Source organism: Cygnus atratus, chromosome Z (genome assembly GCF_013377495.2).
Source record: "Cygnus atratus isolate AKBS03 ecotype Queensland, Australia chromosome Z, CAtr_DNAZoo_HiC_assembly, whole genome shotgun sequence".
In the NCBI taxonomy this organism is placed as follows: Eukaryota; Metazoa; Chordata; class Aves; order Anseriformes; family Anatidae; genus Cygnus; species Cygnus atratus.
Window position 1 is genome coordinate 2,766,874 of NC_066396.1, and position 19,422 is coordinate 2,786,295.

At 50.9% G+C, this 19,422-nt stretch overlaps 1 protein-coding gene across 26 annotated transcripts in view; it reads right to left on the minus strand.

Moving 5' to 3' along the window:
• Nucleotides 1-19,422, minus strand: part of CTIF (cap binding complex dependent translation initiation factor) — a 138,300-nt gene that overhangs the window by 67,533 nt on the left and 51,345 nt on the right. For all 26 annotated transcript variants that reach the window (XM_050716189.1, XM_050716187.1, XM_050716182.1 and 23 more), the window contains one exon: nucleotides 18,419-18,494. In XM_050716189.1, coding sequence (XP_050572146.1) covers nucleotides 18,419-18,494 — 76 coding nt within the window. The remainder of the gene's footprint in view (nucleotides 1-18,418; nucleotides 18,495-19,422) is intronic.

Sequence of the window (19,422 nt, forward strand, 5' to 3'; positions counted from 1 at the left end):
ACTCCTGCTCTGTATTTTTCACATTCCCAAGTCTGTTTTTCCCCATCTCTTGTCCCCTTCAAAGCCTACAGCCCCCAGTCTGTGGACGTGGACGTGCTGATCCTGCCTCCCCGGCACGGTGATCGCGCCCCAGCACCTCCCCGCTGTGTGTCGCGGGGCTGGTGGCACGAGGAGGGCCTCCCTGATGGATTTTTGGTGATCTCTGCATGGATTCGATAGGACATCAGGGAGTTCTGGAGCAGAGCCCCGGTCACCTTCTACCTTCTAGAGTCTGTTGAAGCTCTGTGCAACCACCAGCTATTTTTTTTGGTACAACGCCGCCTGGCAAAAGCAGCTTCTGCCCCACGTGCTCACCTCGGCGTTGCTCTCAGAAGAAGGTAGGGTTGTACCCAAGTATATTTTCATTTCACCCTTGTTATTAACAGAAGATTGCACGAATGGATATGAAAAACACGCAATCCCCCAGAACCAAGTCCCTGCAAACCTACCCAACTTGGGTGGACCAGAGTTTCAGCTCACGCTCATGCAAACTCCCTGGGACAGTCCAGCAGCAATGAAGGCCCTTGACTGCAGACTGATAACTTCATAACCTTACGAACAATAGGTGGCTGCTCTTTCCTTTCAACATGGTAGAGACTTTCTCACTGTGCAGCCCTTGGCACTACCCTTTGGAGGTGATCCAAACAGACTGACTCTCACCACCCTAAGACAGCAGGCAGCAGTCAGTAAGTCAACGCGCATTTCTCTGCTCTGATACCTGGAGAGGGGAGGCAAGTGGCCTCAGGGAGGTGGCTTGTCTCACCGCCATCCCTATCGCTGTGATCCATGCACTCTGACACTGAAGTCGAGGGGAATTTCACCACTGAATTCAATGGGGTCGTGACAGTGTCAGCCCCTTTTGGTCCACCAGGCTAAGCCCTTCTCGCAGGCTCAAAGACGGCACCTCCCTGGCTGAAGCAAGCTGTGCAGAATGTCAACGTCCTTTCCTTCTTCAAGGCCCTCGTATTGTCCTGGAAACATTTTCACACAATAGATATTCCTGTTTTCAGCCTCCTATTCCCAAGACACAGCCAACACATTTTCCCTGGGACTATACTACAAAGAAATGGTTTTTCTCCATTCTCAAGTCTCCGCTTAGTCCAGCTCTGTGGGAACAAGTGAGGGCCCCATGTCACTGCCACCCTAGCTCAGAACATATCCTGGTGCGTTAGTATCGATTTAATCCTATAAAAACCTCATTCTTCCCTTTGAAAAGTCCCACTTGTTTGCCCTGACCCTCTGCTAGCCTACTGGTACTTTGGACCTGGGCAGAAGAAACTGTTTCTTGAGTCTGCTCCCTTGCAGGATCTTCCCGGTATGCATCAAGCCCTCCAAATCCTCCTGCTGTAGTGGGTCTTAATGTAGGGATAAGTACAGAAAATGTTATTGTATTTGAGTATCAGTCATCCCACCTCGTTTATTAATTACACTGGTGGTTTTTAACTGGTGCTTTGCAGACCTCTGGGAGCCATGGATTACCTTGAACAATAAAACCAGTACAAGTAGGTAAAGCAAGTTTGTAGCTGCTTTGCAGCAGTCTCCAAATGTGATATTTGTAAATGGATATAGCATTTCCACCAAAAGAAAATCCTAAAAAATGTCTGCTTATCTAATATCTACTAGAGGACAGGAAGCAAGACAACAGTATCTGCTCTCCCATGTCTTGCAAAGGATGAATCTCAACCATGACAACTCTAAAGATACAAGGAAAGCTCACAGGCACCAAAGACCAGCCTTTCTGCCAGTAAAAACACGCACTGCGAGTATTTTGTGATGGCTGTCAGGAGCTGGGTGAAACCCATTCAATTCATTTCTCATCGGCCCAAGTGCCTCCAGGCTGTATTTCATCAGAACCAAGTGGGAACAAAGAAGAACCAGCGACCAGCAACAAAACATGGCAAACAAAGCATGCCACCCCTCCTTGCTGGGGTGTTTTTAGCTCCTTCACTTGGGTGTACGAGCCCTTCTTGCTGGCAGGACTGGGCACGTGGGGTGGGCAATACGGGCGCTGAGCTCCAAAAGTTGGAGAGCTCTGAGAGACAGGTCACAGAGAGCTGTAAGACCTTAAACGAGGTTGCTAAGTACTGTATCCAAACTGGTTTTAGACATCCCTGCCTCCATACATCTCTCTGCCCGCTGTGCCCAGGTAGAGGAGGAGCAGGGGGTCCCTTCCTCCTGCCTGCACCTCCGCTGCGGAGGCAGAGCCCGGCATGGCTGCAGCCTGCCCTCCCGCATATCAGCTCATCTGATGTCTGCGTGGGTGCCCGCGTCCCCGCTCTTGGCAGCCTCGGCCCCTCTCTCCTTATCAACGCCGAAAATACTTGCTTAGGATCCGTGGCCTTTCGCCAGGCAGAGCGCCGCATGAGGAGCACAACCGTCTCCTCCGTGCCTCCAACAAACCCAGGCAACAAAAGCGAGGCTCTTCCTCAAGCGCAGAAAAAAAAAATAAATTAAAAAAAAAAATGATAAAAAAAATTCCCACCGGCTAAGAAAAGCTGGAGGTTAATATAAATTCCATGGGTTTGAGGGGGAAGTGGAGCTGCATTCAAAGACTCGATGGCTAACCACGCTTCCTTCGTCTGGCAACTGTGCGCTCCCCGAGCAGAGTTATTGAGGAAGTTAGACGAGCGCTATATTTGTTCCAGCTGCAGATTTCCCTTAACCCCTGGTATTGGTGTTTTCAAAAAAACAGAGCTTGTTTTCTGATGCTGGCTTTTCATTTTCATGCACGCCACGGCCACGGCTATTAGCTTTAATCACTGCCATCCATAGATTAAAAATAATGAAAAAACCTCTGCCATTCTAAGAAGTCCAGGCTGGATGAGCAAAAGGGGGATTAAAACAAGGCTATCAGGAATTAACTTGGAACAGGAAAGAAGAAGATAAAGCCATTATAAAAGCTTGCAGTAATACAGGAGTCCTTTTTGTTGTAAGTGTTAATGCAGCCATGCAAATTCCTACCAAGATTTATTAGTTGGGTCATATATCTGCCTTGCTTCCTCTCCTAATGATAAAATCAAGGCTCTTTCACTCCACTAGAATGCTTCTTTCTCTCAATTAAGAGGAAAAAAATTGTATATCTTTTCCAAGACTGTGTTTATGGTATGCATCAGACTACCTGCGAGGCTGACACCTTCAGAAAAACGACGTACGGAAACACTGCCATCAAGATACCTGGTTAGAGACTAAATTGTTATGGTTCTCCCCAAAAGGCGAGTGTGCTGCTTTCGGTACCGTCCCCTTCCATCATCCCCATCCTGCCAGAGCTCTGGCTGTCCCGGGAAGGCGCAGCACCCCACTCTCTCCTGACTGCCTCCGTGGTCCATCGGCTCAGCAGAGCATCTACTTTACCCGAACCCGCTCCCGAGTCTGCCGTTTGCCTTGGCCCTCGGCCAGCAAAGCACTTAGGCACATGCTTAAAGTTAAGCACAAGAGTAAACAGCTTGAAGTCGGTGGGACTTAAAATTAAGCACATATTTCAAGGATTTGCTGGATAAGGGCCTTAGCCCCCGTGCGCCACGTTTAACTCGGATGATTCTGGGCTTATTGGCTCCCCCTTTCCCGGGCCGCCCTCCACCAGACCGGGCAACAAACCATTTCTGTTTTGCCACCACGCTAGAGGTTGGCTTTAAAGAAACCTTGTCTAGCCTACGGGCAGAGTATGCTTTTCTTTAATTATACCTGCCTGTGAAATACCTTCCAGAAATCCCCACCCAAACAAAGCCTCAGGAAAGGAAATAACGGAAATTCTTGATGGTTTCCACGGGGGAAGCGATCCCAACCAGTGAGACGAGGCGCACGTAAGATGAGGCTGATGACTGTTCCTACTGTACGCGGCTCCCAGCCCAGGGACACTCCCTAAAGGACCAGGAGAAACCCCGCTGCTGTCCCTGTCCCTGTCCCAAGGCGGGAGCCTCCTTGAAGCTGGCCCCTGGATGTGGCTCCCCGTGCACGTTCAGATCCTGCCTCGCCACTCTGAAAAGCCTCTCGGTGGACGCACGGGGAAAGAAGAGGCACGAAATCCATGAGACCACCTCGCTTGTCCCTGTAGGGAAGTGCAGCACTCGATGATCAATCTTCCAAGAGGCCACACAGCTTCCAATGGGCTAGAGGTCTCCCCCAGACTCCTGCTTGATTCCTTTTGTCTTTCACATGAGCTTTTATACTCTTTTTCAATTGCATCTCTGCTTGCTAGGGCCTCAGTGGCTGTGGGCAGGCATGCAGTTCTGGCAGAGGCAAAGCCCTCCTGCACAGAGGCAACCACCCCAAACAGGCAGCACAGAAGGACATGGAAGACACGGGCAGAGGAGATGAGCAGAGGACTGGAAGCCTGGACACAGAAGATGAAGGTTTGCTGCTGATTTCCCCAGAAACAGGACTGCTCTCATCAAGAAGCAGCAACCTGCCCAGACTTGACAGGAGACGTATGGAACATCACCAAGTCCGACTCCCCTCCTTTCCCCTTCCCCATCCAACTCACTCCTAGCCACCCCCTGCTGCGTCTCCATCTGCTCGTCAACACTCAGTTCTTCCCAGAGCAGTCAGGGCATGGTCATCTGATTTGCTTGTGCTAGGCATATCGATGGCACTGAACAATCAAGTAGCTTCGGAAAAGCACTTGTGAAAGAAGCCTCTATTACCCTATCCAAATTTTAAAAGACTCTAGATGAGCACCAGATCTTCAGCCTTCTTCTGCACTGCCAAAAAAACTCTTTTTGTCCAACCTTGCACCAGGTTGGCCCTCAGACCTCCCAAAAGGGCACAGCCATGGGCTGCCACACTTGCCCTTCCTGAAGCCCGTGACTCTCAGAAGTCAGGACTGGCAGAATAAATTAAAGTACTGCCTTGCATGCAAACCTCGCCATGAAAATATGCCAAACAAGGCGATCTGCTTCTCCTTCAGACAGGAACGGCAGGATGGTCAGGTAGCCAAGGAACTCCACTTCCAACACAGCAGGTTCCCAGCCTCGTGCACACTTCCAGCCCTCAGAGCTACTTGTGAAATACTTCCCTGGCCTCGCTGGCTATGGTCAGTTGTGCACCATTTCCTCTTATAGGCGAGGAAAAGTGGCAAAAGAGCTGTATCTTGTAAATCTGTTACACTTCACCTGCTCTCCTCAAAGGTCAGCGTAGCCCATTCCATTATCATTCATTACCTGTGTAGCTACTCTGTTTGGAAACACAACCAAAATGTTAGATGCTGGATGTAGAGACCAGAAAGCTGCTCCAGTACGCGGAGAAAACCAGTACAGCTCCAAGGCTGACAGAAGAACTCATAGCTTGCTTACTTTTACCTTTGAATCATGGGCATTTGTAAAAAAAAGAGTTTAAATAACAAATATCTAAGCATTTATAAATTGAACCAAAGACACATTTCCATTCAAATAAAGGATCCTTGCAGTGCGTGTAGCCACAACCCACTGGGGTCGGTGGGAGACCTTGCATTTCTCCCTGGCCATGAGTGTCCCACCATGCCCTCCAGATTTCAGACAAGATGTGGTGAAACTCTCCCGATCTCCCTTGATGGCATTGTGTTCTCTGACAGCCTTCTGCCACCGGGCTTGGCTTCGTGTCAGCCCCAGGACACGCGGCAGCCTCTCGGAGGCTTTGCAGAGGAGCAGGACCCAGGCACGTGCAGGCGGAGGCAGGCAGACCCCGCTCACAGTGACCGCGGGGCTCTCGGGACCATGTCAGGTCGCACGTACGTTTGAAGCTGGCCACCCTGTCCTCGGCAGCGAGGTGCAACCTCCTACCGGCGCCTTCCTCCTGTGCTCGCAGGGCTGATCTCCAGGAAAGCTCTCTAGTGTGAGGAAATCCTGGCCATCGCCACTGAAGCGTTATCGACACGGCAGAGGAGATAATAACGACAGGAACTGCCTTACGGCAACATCACCGCCGTGATTCATGCGGCTGCTCGGTGCCAAGGTCCGGCGAGCGGTAACGCGGCGAGAGGAGGTCGCACGTGCTGTTAGCTGGTTATTGTGCAAGAGGAAAAAACCAGAGGTGTGCTCCTAGGGTCTGATGAGCATCAGCCGCTCTCGCCCTGGCAAATGAATCAGGTTGGCGGCGCACAATATTGTATTGACTCACTGTATTGACCCCACCTTCCCACGGGAGGCCACAGATCCCTTCTCCTACAGGGAGGTAGGTTTGGCAGCTAGCGTTTCGGCTGTCTCGTCGACATCTGGAAGAACCATCACCACCCACGGTGGCAGAACCATGATGTCTGCAGTGGGGTTGGGGCTGTTGTGTGAGCCTGGACTCACGAACAAACCCACAGGAGGCACAGCAGCCCTGACACCTGCGTACAGCCCCGGCCACAAGGAGATGCAGGTGGCTTTGATGACCACCAAAACCACAGAAAGCACCACGTGGAAAGCTGCCGTGCCTTCTTCAACCCCATCCTCGCTGGAGGTGCCCACCCCACCGGCACGCGGGACGTGCGTGCACTACGAGCAGCAGAAATTCCCCCACCTTGGACAACCAGGGGCACAGAGGAGGCGAAGGGCTGGGGAGACACAAGGGCTCTACACGACCCTCCGTGGGGATTTGGCTGCTCACCGAGTGGATGCAGGGGAAGAAGCTGCCATGGCACCACGGAGGAGCACCTACCCCAAAGCTGGACATGGTGACGGGACAGATTTTTCCCTCTGTGAGAAATGCTCATGAGTGTCTTCTCCAACAGGCTACCGCTACACCAGAAATAGAGCGCCCCAGAGACTTCACTCTTTTTTTTTTTTTTTCTTTTTTTTCCCCTTCCAACTCAGTATTGCTACACTCGCAGAGCTGTTCAAGAGTCTCTCTTTAATGTCACATGTGCGGCCAAAGTCCCTCAGGCCCCAGCAGAAGCAGCCTGGGATATTTGCACATACCCCTCACAATGGAAGGAAGAGGGTGTAGGAGGGAGGATCAGGCTGCTGACCCCTTTATTGTTCTTGGGCCAGAAGAAAGCTTCCTCCTGGCTTAAGAACCACGGCGCTGAAAAAGTTTTCCAGCCAGAGCGAGTCAGATGGAGTCACTGGGGGTTTTTTTTTGTCTCTCTCCTTCCCCTGCCTCCCCCTTCGGCCAAGCGACGGGGAGTCATAGGGTTGTGCTCCATTCACAAAATACCTGCTGCACATCACGTAGTCCTTCCCCCCGGCGGCGGGGAAAGGCGCTGGAACCCAAGCAAACGAAAATAAACCATTTTTCTCTGCAGATTTGAAAAAAAAAAAAAAAAAAAAAAAAGAAAGGAAGAAAGGACCCTGCTCCCAGACTGACGCCTCCAGCGTGCGCGCGCCGGGGAAGGGGTAGGCGGGGGGAAGCGAGGCGACGATATGAAAGAAAACAAAAACAGCAAATTCTGCTCAGAAAGGATTAAATGGAGGTTTTCCAAAAAAACACGCCGCCATTATATAATGAGGCTTAACTCGGAGTCACAGGGGTCACGCGATGCAGCAGACTGGAAAAACCAAAGTGCAGCGCAGCCTTTCAATTGTTAAGCCAACCACAAAAACAGAAAAAACGATATTGCGATTGTACAACAAGGTGGCCAATGGTCGTGTTTCCCCCCCAACCTTGCTCTCTCTGGCCGAAACGCCCCGTGTAGCCTTTCTGACGGCTGGCACTGATCGGCTTGGCTTCGCCCACGCCGGCGAGATGACGCCATCCGCTCTCTGGGAGGCAGCTATTGAGGGATGTGCCGAGCACACATCGATCTGTGGGGAGCCTGAGCTCTGCCTGGGCCATCCAGGGAATGAAATCCATCAATCAACTGTCTTTCCAGGTGACAAACTGCACGCAAGGAGATGATTTTATTATTATTTTTTAAACGCGTTGGTCACATCCAACAAACCAACCTTGCCGCTGGTGGCCAAGCACCCACCTAGCCCCTAAGCCATCCGTGGCTCCCCAGAGCCTTTCAGAGGGGCCTGCGGTACGACCCCAGCCACCACCCTGAACCTGGTGCAGGGCAAGGGCACTGCCTGGGCCTGATCCTGGCTCCACGACACCTGCCAGCCCCCTGGGACTGAGGCTCCTCACCCAGCACCTGCAGGGGCTCAGTTTGCAGAAGTGGCCAGCCCGGATCCAGCCTCACACGAGGTGAAGTCCTGGGTGTTTTATTAAAAACTCTGTTTCTTCCTATTATGTTTAAACATTGGCTCTTTGGGAAGGGCAAGCCACCCATCCACTACCTTCCACGATCCACGCACCCCAGACCGCAGCAGCAGGGAACCCGGAGCAATCTTGGGCCCGTGTTTTCCTCTAAAATATAACAAGTACAAATCTATGCTTCACTCCTGAATTTTGAAAACTGGCTTTGGTAAAGATCATTATTGCAAAGTGAACAGTAAAGACCATGACAGGTCATCTCAGCTCTCAGGCTGCTGGTTCAGGTCACGTCCTGGGAGCTGCTGACCCCAAACCTCGCTCTTCTTACCCAGTGATACACAGCAAGCCAAACTTGAGGAAGCTGGATTTTCATATTTTATTTATTCACAGCCCCACGTGGAAGGCTGGCAAAGCTTAAGCATAGGCAGGCCCTGATCCTTCATAAATAATGTCGCCCACGGGCGTGTGATGGAGCATCAGGGGCTCCCTCCCCAGGGCCTGCAAGCAGCAGCAGTCAGTGCCTGGTGCGGTATCTGCTTGTTTTGCTCAGCCGAACGGAAACAAACTACTCCTATAAGCATACATATTTTCTTTCCGTTTGGACGGGCCGCCTGAAAAGAACATACAATGAGAAATGAAATAATCAAGAGGACCACAAAAGCAGGAAGAAATGAAGCTTTATCATTCTTCAGTGGTTTCTCTGCTCACACATTACAGGAATTAAGAAGAAGCAAAAAAAAAAAGGAGAAAGGAAAAGAAGAAAAGAAATAGAAACCCAACAATGAGCAGTTTCTCCATGGTGGTACCAGCAGGTAAAAAAAAAAGAGAATAACCCTGCCTGGCCACAGGACAAACGGCCACCAGGACAGCATCCTGTGGCCAAAGGGCTGGGCAGCCCTCGCCTGGCTTCTCTACAGCCCCTTGGGGAGACCTCAGCATCATCTCTGTCCACCCCACCCGTGGTTCTCCATGCAGATGCTGCAATGCATGGCACCCAGGCCACACGCACACTTATATCACACCCCTCTCACTGTTCCTACTAGCCCAGGCTAAAGCCTGCAGCCGCATCCCGGAGGTGGCACAGCCTTCTCTTCCATGGACTGTCCCAAATCCCAGTGCTCGCCGGTGCTGCAGCCAACTAAAAACACGAACAAACCCAGAAGGTATTTAAAAGTGTAAACTACAGAGAAAAAAAACAGGGACAAGAGAGATGCAGGAGTAGAAAGGACCTCTCAGTGACACCGCATAACTCCCTTCAGAAACAAGCTTTATTTCCCATGAAAGGGACACGCAGGCGTCACATACAGTAATGAAATCCCCTGTTATGGGACAATCTTTGACCGAGCCACCTTGTATTGCCATAAACGCTTCTCCTGCCCCTAGGTACCTATATTTACACCCATGGTCATATATACATCTCCCCAGGCAGCACGGCATGTTCGGCCGCCACACACGAGGGGATGTGCTTACCTGCTGCCTCCAGGCAGGAAACTCGGCTGCTAACAGCTTCTGGTCTCATTTATTGTGCCGCTTGCTATTTCCATAACATCAGAGGAAAGGCAGCAGAAGGGGGGAGCATCTTCTGGTCAAGAATAAAGTTTTTAGCGCTACAGGAAATATTAGCCTCCTATTTTGTCAGACACGGGCTGGTGGCATCCCACGTTAGCAGAACTGCTACAAAGAGCTGTGTTTCTATGCTCCGTAGGCTCCTCCGCCAACGGGGACGTGTGCACGTCTCTCTTCTTTGGTATGTCGACTTTTTAGAGAGAAATTCCTTCCTTCCCTTTATTTTATTAAAAACTCAGGCCTCTCATGCAGAATGGGGAAGGGGATTAGGATGTGGAAATAGCCAAGCCAGGAGAAATAGCTGCTTGACCAAAGAGGAACTGAACTTTTATTTGGGATTGTTAGTAACCTGGATTTATTATTATTATTTTCTACTTCTGCTACTTTTAACAACTTCTTAAACTTAAACGCTACTCTACAACTGGCCTCAGGAAAATACTCAGCAGAATTCATGGCAGCGCTAAGAAAGACCTCTCAGATTTCTAATGAATCCTTTGGGAAAACAAGGGAGAAAGAGATGTAACACTATTTAGAAGTTAAAATAAAATTCAGGCAGGATTTTGGGGGCAGGGAGTGATGTTACAGTGTATTGAAAGGACTGGGAAAGAACAAAACAAAACCTTTCAGGCTTTCTTTAGGTATTATACAGCTGCATAAAAACAAACCTTTTTTGAAAGGAAAGTCAGCTAAAAGCCTGAGAAAAGCCTGGGTTGCTCTCCACTGTGTTCAAGCCAGAGTTCAGTGTGGTGATGTTTTAGAGCCTCGGCTGCCTCTTGGATTGTTATTTATACTCCAGTTCCAGTCCCCATATACAAATCAGTTAATTCCCTGGAAGACTGCGCTTCTCAGGTTTAAAACTACTTGCGAACTCCTTAAAAGCAAAATAAAGCGTCTTTCTTCGCTGTCCCGCCAGGAACACTTTCCCATCCAGCTCTCCTGGCCTCTCCGTTCATCTTGTGGCCCCTGGCTGTGAATCTCTGCTCCAGCTTGGGAGGACTCACACATTTTCTCTCGCCCATCCCTACCCGCCCAGCTTTCCCTCTCTCCATCCTCTCCTCGCACCAGTGCTGTAGATGTCTCCTGCAGGGCTCCTCTTCTTCCGCACCCACCCAGCTCCTCCAAAACCCACCACCTCCTACTGGTGAGCCCAGCCTAGTCCTGTAACTCAGCTGCTTTGTGTCCACCCTTCCATCAATCTGTCCCAGCCTGCAAAGCAGCCCAAACCCCATTATTCATCTTTTATTTTCTTTAGTAGAAACCAGCATCTCGCAAACTGGGGTCCGAGGATCAGAGACGGTCCAGCTGTGGACGCCACCATGGTCTCCCCTCCCTCCTGCTGAGGCGGAAATGTCCTTCCGCATGGTTTGGGGACAATGGGATAGATAAGGGACAGAGGGATTAGTGTTATAGTGTTCAGATGAACACCCGATGTTCAACAGGGCAGCAACATCTTGCAGGGAGAGTGAGGACCTCTCAGTACACATGGCACCATTCTTTGGTGCGAGGAACATCATATAAGACTAAGCCCTACAAAACAACAAAAGTCCACGTTTGCAGGAGCCCTGAAATGGGCAAAAGGGCACGTTTGACAGAAGTCAGATTTCCAAGAGGAGAGAAGGTGGCATCACGATGCAAGCAAGGGAGACGTGCTGTGGGGCACGGCCACCCCCTGGGCAGCAGCTCCCCTCTGCAACAGGGGGTGTGGGGCATGGGCAAGGTGATGACGAGGACGAGGGGTGCACAAACACCTCCAGGTTTTAATCCTGCTTTTCTCGAGGCCTCAGTTGTGGTGTTTCTGTGCGGAGCTGCCCACGCGGCAGAGGAACACCTTCCCCATCCGTGGGCGCAGCGGGATGGAGCCGCAGGAGGGGTGCGAGACGCTTTGGAAACAAGCCTTTGGAAAAAGCCCCTGCTTCCTCTGCTCGGAGCTGGTTTCGGGGCTGTGCAGCGATGCCGCAGTGCCCTCTAGTGCTGCAGGGTGCGCCAGCCCTGTCCCCGTCCCCATCACCACCAAGCATCTCCGCTGGTGGCTCCCCAAACATCTCCGCTCCCCATCGCACGGCCAGCCTTGTCAGAGCGGCTTCACCCTCCGTCTGCCAAAATCTTGGCCTCCTGCGACCCTCAAGGCTGCAAGATAAGTCAAAGTCACGCTCGCCCTCTCCACTGACAGCCCCAAACCTGAACCCAGACGACCCTACCAGGACACAAAGGCACCCCAACTTCTCCTGTGCTGGCAGGAGCTTGCTGTAGGTCTGCCACTCTCCAAAAAACAGGGCAGCCTGGCCCCAACCCTGCCCAACTGACCAGTACTGGCTCCAGAAATTGTGTGTTTCATCAACAAAATTGAATCCCTGAGCCCGCCTATTTAGGGAGAAACCCCCGTGAGTTAGGAGCCAATATCACTCAGCCTGTGAACTGGGTGACAGCCAGAAAAATAAAAACCAGCCCAGAGAAGTGAGTCTACCTCATTTCTGAGAATTGGAAACCAGCTCTGAATCCTGATAATAATAATAGAAATGTCAAAATCCTTGGCCATTTCCCTGGTGTTTCATTTGTGCGGTGAATAAGACCATTAAATGGTACAGAAGGCCATTATCGTCTGAAAAACCCACTAGAAGACCTCCTCTTTTCAGCAGATCTGATAAAAAAAAAAATGGCTTTTATAGCCTGGCCTGGGGCTTAGAGCAATTGTGCTCTATTGCCAGAGGCGAGGCCCATCCCTTACCCTTACCAAGACCTCCAGAGCTTAATACCTGCACAAAAGATCAGCCCACCCTGGTCCAGGTGTCTCCTGTCTGGTTCCTCGGCCACTGGGGACCAGGCTGAAGGGGTTACGGGTGACCACGGTGGTGTGCTCTCAGCCCACTCCTTTTCCCAAGGAAACGGTCATTGTCAGTTGGTTAAATGAAACAAAGAAATGGGCCAGGGTAAGAGGATATCTTACTGGAAGTCACAGCAAAAAAGGCTTTTCTCAGCCATGGAGATCTGACTCTCAATACGTTGTGACCTATGCTCAACCCTGGCTCTCTGACAGGGACTTTCCACAGCGGTTTGAGCAGTTACAGTATTGGAAAGACCCTTGGGAGATGGGAAGCTGGCTTGTGAAACTAAAAACCTCCTCCGAAGGCTGTGCCATGCCTACACGCTGCTGACGGAGCTGGGCAGGGTCTCGGGGTGGTGGGGAGAAGTGGGGCTCCCAGGCAGCCAGCACGGCTTGCTCTAAGCGCTGGGTGGACACATGGAGGCCTTCAGTGTTACCCACAATGAGCACGGGGGGGTATGCAGCGCAGGGGAGATTAGGGACACACCATCTGCCTGGGTCCCAGCTCCGTGGGACACACTCAGCCTGTTTGTTCACCCACTTTTGCACGAACTCTTGCAGTTCCTAGGGTGGGCACGCATGGCACGGCTACCCAGTACGGTGGCAGCTCCCCGCAGAGCCTCCTGCACCCCCAATTCCTCCTCTAGCTCCAGTGGAAAAGCAGGCAAGCTTTCTGAAGCTGTAACCCCCAGAGCACAGTCCTGGGTTTGCTATCTCACAGTCTGGCTGGGCATCAGAGCATGCAATCCCTGCATATGCTGACAGATCTCCGAGACGCATTTGCTGGGCACATTTTGATCCTGAAAAGTGAGAGCATCACACTCTTCATCCTCCTGGCAGCTAGGACATCTCAGAGGTCTCCTACAGGAACTGCTGGCTAAGCAGCGTGAAGTGTGTTTGCCAGAGTGCAAGGGAGGGCCAAGGAATGAGAAGATGCTTAGCAAACTCAGACAGCCAGGAGACATCATCCAAAAATCCTGCTCTGAAAGAGGGATCTGGGCTGGCTAGTGACGTGGCTAAAATGAGAGCTGCCCAGGGACATGACTGAGTGGTCCTGGAAACCTCATGACGCAGTAGAAACAGGCAAGAGGGGGATGAGGAGGAGATAAAGACCCCAAAGCCACTGTATGGAGAAGGTAAATAACCCCACCCCACCAAAGAGACCTGTGCCCCTGCCACCACCAGCATGGGAAGGTCAGGATCTGCACTGCTCCGCCGTGAGCCTCACACCAGTGCCAGACACCAAGCTTCTCACCCCACACAGACAGTGGCAGCACTGGGACTGCTTGTCCGTGGTTCACCCTTCTCCCCCTTGACACCTGGGTTAGCCCGTTTCTCTTCAGGCATCTACCATGTCCAGATGTGTCCAGACGTGCTCCCAGACAGGGAAGGGACGTGGCTATCCTCAGAGAGGCATCATCTGACCTGCTACAGGCCTCTATGTAGAGATGCAGGGAATCACACTCAGACGTGTCCGCACCTTCCCTATGGCAGGAACCCCAAGCGACCAGCCCCAGTGACACTAAATTGTAAGATCTGGCCTGAAAGTACTTGTCAACGAGGAGAGAGTAGGCAGAGACATGTAGTAAGTGCCTAAATTCAGGTGGGATCCCAGCACAATCAGGAGTCTTGGTGCTGCTGAGCCTGGTTTGGACAACGTCAGGAATACAGTGGCGCTGTGAGGAACACAAGTTACTGAGTCTGCATTTTTCCTAAGGAGTTGCTTTGATGTTTCTCACCCAGCAAGGAAGCTGGAACTATAGCTACAAGCAGACTGTTATAATTCCAAGCACATGACAGAAAGGGTAAAAAAAATAAGCAAGCAAGTAGCAAGGAAGGAAGTAGAAAGAGATGAGCTGCAAGGCAATTAAGATGCCAAACGAAAAGACACCAGCGTTGCCTTCTAAGTTAATCTCATAGCACCAGTAAAGCCCAGTACCCCTTCCAGAAGTGCCACGTATTTTTTACCTCCGAAGCCACCAGACCAGGAGCAGCTAGCCAGTAAAGGCACGGCTGCACCATTCAGAGGAGGGCAGACCCAGCCCGGAGGCATGTGTCCAGCAAACCCACAGCCAAATGCTGCAAGATGCCAGTCCAGAAAGCACTTGGGATGCATCCCAAACTTCTCTGCTCGTGTCTGTCAGCATTCACATCCTTCTTGAGCATCCTTCTTGAGCTACAGCAGCCTCCCAGGGAAGAGATCTTGTAGGACATGGCCCCTTGGGTTGTTCTCCCAGTGGAGAGTGTGGCAAGGGCTCAGTCTGAAGGCTCTATATAGGATTGGGGTGACACGTCCAAGCCTGAAAGCCTTTCTCAGCTTTTGCCAGAGGGAGAAGAAGCAGAACTCGCTGTGTTAGCCCTCCCCATGACATCTTGCACGATGCAGAGCCAGTTACGTGGTCTCCTCTGCCCAGCCAGCCGACCGGCGAGGTGAGTAACGGCAAGGCTGGGGAGACCTGGCTCTGCATCTGAGCTGTGCCTCCCTGACACGGCAGACGAGCAACCCTCCCTGGAGGGCCATAAAGAAAACCACATCTTATGAATGGGGAATTCTTATCTTCAAATTTTCTTCCACAGCCACTTTTTGGCAGTGCTTACGTGAAGCAGTGCCCAAATCCAGCTACAGACTCCTATGAGTAAGGAGGGACGAGGAGGTTACAGCCAGGAGCTGAGCCAAAGCCATGACTTCACGTGCTCCTGGCCAGCGCAGGGGCAGAGCAAAAGGCATCGTGTGAACGAGGTGCTCCAAGTGCCCCTTGTGCCCCACCCGAGAGGCAGAAGAGGAGACCACCCCAGGCACGACGTGCTTTATAACCGCTTTCCAGCAGTGCCAGTGTTATCCCGAGCATTGTGCAAACACAAAGGGCGGCACAGGGCTGCTCCCACTGCGTTTCACGCCAATTCCTTCGCTTTTCGGAACCACCGCTGCAGAAGATTTCAAAACAACACCTATTTACCGGCAAAAACAAGCATCCCGGTTGAGCCTTGAAAAGATGGGGAAAGGAGGAAAGCTTAAAAACTGCGGAGCAGGGCGAGCCCAGCAGCGAGCAGGTTTTCCTGCCTGCACACTACCACGAGATGGCAGAGCGCACCGCGCCGCCTCGGCTGCCCGCAGCATCTCAGCAGCCAGTGCACGTCCTCCAGTTTCAAAACAAAAGGCTGGGGACAGGCATTTCAGAGCTGTGATTCCGTGATTTTTCTCACAGATAGCGATGAAGAGAGAGGCTTTGGAGAAGGGTGTTTTTTTTTTTTTCCCCCCACCTTTTAATCACCAGATAGGCACAGGCTTTCCTTGCAGTGTTTTGTCAAAATACTCCTCAGAGACTCCAGCAGCAAAACCCAAGTATGGACATCGATGTCCACACATCCAGAACATTCTGCCCCACCCATCAGTGGGGCACTGAAAATACGAGTACAGATACGGACCCATGCGCATTCTGGAAACTATTCCTAGTTTCGTGCCCTACGTGAACCATACCTTACCAAAGGAAACCGAGTTTCCAAAGCAGCCCATACGCAGGACTCACAACCCCTCCGCAGCTTGGTGCTCTTAACTCTGCGTTAGCTGCTGAAGCACATTTGGCAGTGCAAAGCCTTTCTCTGAGTGGCTCCACATCAAGGGGGAGACGGTGCTAAAAGGAAGTCCTAAGAGAGGAACCAGAAGCAATCAGAAGGTGGCTGCTGACAAGCAACCCATGAGATCTTCAAATACAGATGGAACAAGGGTTTATGCTTCTGCAGCCTGACACGTCTCTTTTCAGGATATGAGACAAACATAACCACAATGTGGGAAAGGCCCATGGAAGGCGAAGGATTTTCTTCCATAGGCTTCCACTAATATTCTTCCTCATGATCCCACGTACTGTATGCCAAAGAGCCATTTCAAACAAGAAACTGATAAAGAGCAGCACAATCACCACTGGCATTGCATGATCGCATTCAAATCCAGTTAACAATGACACGTCAGGATTAAGCCAGCTGTCAGTAAGCATTTCACTTGTCAACGCTGAACAAGATAAATCCTCACCAATAATGACATGGCTCCTAGTTCCCACATGCACTTATGACTGTACATGCCTAGGTAAGCGAGTCTCCAAAATAATGCTGTATTTTACTACTCTGCCCAGAGGCACAAAACACCAGATCAGGTGTTTCCTCCACGAGGTCTTCCAGCTTAGAGTCACCACACTTACGATTAAGATCTGCAAGAAACACAAGGCAGCTTTGAGACGTGATTGCAGCTGCTTGTATGAGACAGAAATAGATCCCCCTTCGTTACAGGTATATATTAGAATTAATTCACCGGAGTCAACGAACTCAATCTGTGTTACAACAGGATGAGATAACCAGGCCAGGAGGAGCTGGCTTATTTAACAGTTGTTGATTACGAAGGAGGTTAAACTAAGAATGCCAGCTCCTCACACACCAAAGGTAAGAGTTTCTTCCCCCAAACAGCCCACGCTCACAGCAGCCTGCTGGTGCAGAGCCCTTGGCCAGCAAGGGCTGCGCTCTGCACCGTGCTGCCCTGTGCCCACAGTCACTCACCATGCTGTGTCCTGCCCCCCTGCCTGCACAGACCACCCTGCCGTGCCGTGAAGGGAGAGCATCATCCCGAGGAGAAGCCACCATCCTGAGGTTCAGCACTTCCCAGTTTGGTTACCCTGTGTGACCTCCAGCAAATCCCTCACCCTCCCTGCGCACAACTTGTGCCCTTCCTCTGCCCTCCCGGGGGACGAGCTCATGAGTAAGAGTACTTTCCAGAACAGGGCCAGGGTTCACCAAGGAACATTTTAACCAAAAGCTGAAACACAGCACGTGATGCTGAACACGGCTGGTGGCCCCTCAAATCCAATCTCAGTACATCTGGAAACTCCCTTTGATTCTCCGTGTAAAGCATTTCCAATTATTCCCCAGGGAAAACAGCCTTATTTTGCAGAGTTACTGGGGTCTTTATCAGCTGGCCCTGATTATATTTTTTTCCCTGTGACCTAAAGTCCAGACAGACCGAGCACATATGAGAAAACAGCTGCAGGCAGTGCTTCTGCGTGCCAAAGTCAGCAGCATTTCTCCCTCTTTTCACTGGTTCACGCACTTATTGCCAGCTAGCTCACCCAAAAGAAATAGCGATGCAGACTGTCATGTGCCTTGCTGGATGAGCAAGGCTTCTCCTCACATGATGCGCGAGCAAGAATCCCGGCGAGCTCTCTGCTCAGCATGCAAAAGGGCAGCGCTGCCCCAGCACGGGAGGTGCCTCCGTCCTTCCCGCTGAAGGGAGAGAGGAGCTCAGAGGTGCCTTCAGCAGAAGCAAGCTGAACACCTCAGCTCCCTGGAGGACTGGGACACTGGAAAGTGAAAAATTAAGACACTGACAAATTAACCTATTCAACAGCACTGTTTACCTGAAGGCCTCACCCTGCCATTCCCCAGCACTTGAGCACCAAAGGTCATTTAACCAGAACTACTGAAAAGTGGCTGTGGAGACAGATCTGGAGAAGAAACAGGCTGGAGAAAACGGAGTAGTCATTGCATCACACACACGTGCATCCCATACGGGAAACATCTGGATCGACACACCGTCACTACTGGCGCCTTGGCAGCAATTTACTTTGGAGCTGTCAGGAGGCTTGGTGCTTTTCAGAATCTCCTTTCCTAAAATACGAGACCTGTGTGTACGTGTGTATATATACGTGTATATACACATGCATATGCATGCGTACACTTTCCTCAACGTCTCACCTCCCAACAGAGCCTGTGCAGTACCAGTGATGTTCAAAGCAAGTCTTTCTGAGACCAAGGCACAGTTCTCTGACTGCTCAGTCCAGGCAGCCTGCCCACCTCCCAGGGGTGGTTTTGTAAGGAGAGGTCGTGCAGGGAGCTGCCGCCTTCAGCCTCAGCACCTACCTGCCACACCGGGAGGACTTTCTCTATGTCGTTCAAGTTGATGCTGTCACCGTCCTCGTACTTCCCTTTTCCGATCCTGCGGCAGGAAGAAAACAAACAAAAGCATGAGAAACCTTGCTGGAACCTACGTTAGTGCTCTATTATGGCACATGGGGAAGATTAGTGCTTACTGCAAAGGACCCTCATAAAAACAAAGAGGCTCTCTGAAGCAAGTACGTTGTGTCTCCAAAACACTCCCACGTGGGCGCAAAGCCATTAATACCAAATGAAATGCTTTTCCCAGCCCTATCCCCTGCACTAGCGACTACCCATTTGCCACAGCATTAAAATGCTTTTGGTAATACCCGCAGTGCGAAAACCAAAAGCAGCCCTGAGCAGTAGTTTTAGACGATTCAATTCCCAGACCGAGCAAAACTAAACAGCCCACCGGGAAGAAAAAATGGGGACAGAAGAACGTAATGAAAAACGCTTCTTTTGAACCGCTGCTCGTTTGTCAGTCTCCACAGGAGCTCCCGTTCCCCTGCTGGGAAAGGTGGCGGCGAGTAAGCACAAACACAGATCTCAAACAGGAGAAAAGTGGTAAACAGCAATCAATATGAATGCAAACATACATTTCGAAACACAAAAAAATTAGGGTGAGAAGCCAAGTATTAACAGACCAAGTACATAGTTGACAGGGTAAGGATAATTAGCCAGCTTTGCTTGGATCAAGAAATGAAAAAAAAAATTGATCACATAAAGTCTGCTACTAGCTGAATGCAGAGAAAATGAAAACGATAAAGAAAAGGTCAGTACACATTGTTCACCTGCATTTACAAAGAATTTGGGTAATTTATTATGCACAAATGATGATGTATTTTGTGGTCAATTAGTGACAAGATATTGACCAACAACTCACAGTAGGCAGAAACTTTGAAAGCCGCAGGTGCAAGCATCCAGTGTCTTTAAGTCCAAGGACAACTAATATTGGTGGAATTACAGGAAATGTAAAACGGAAGACTGAA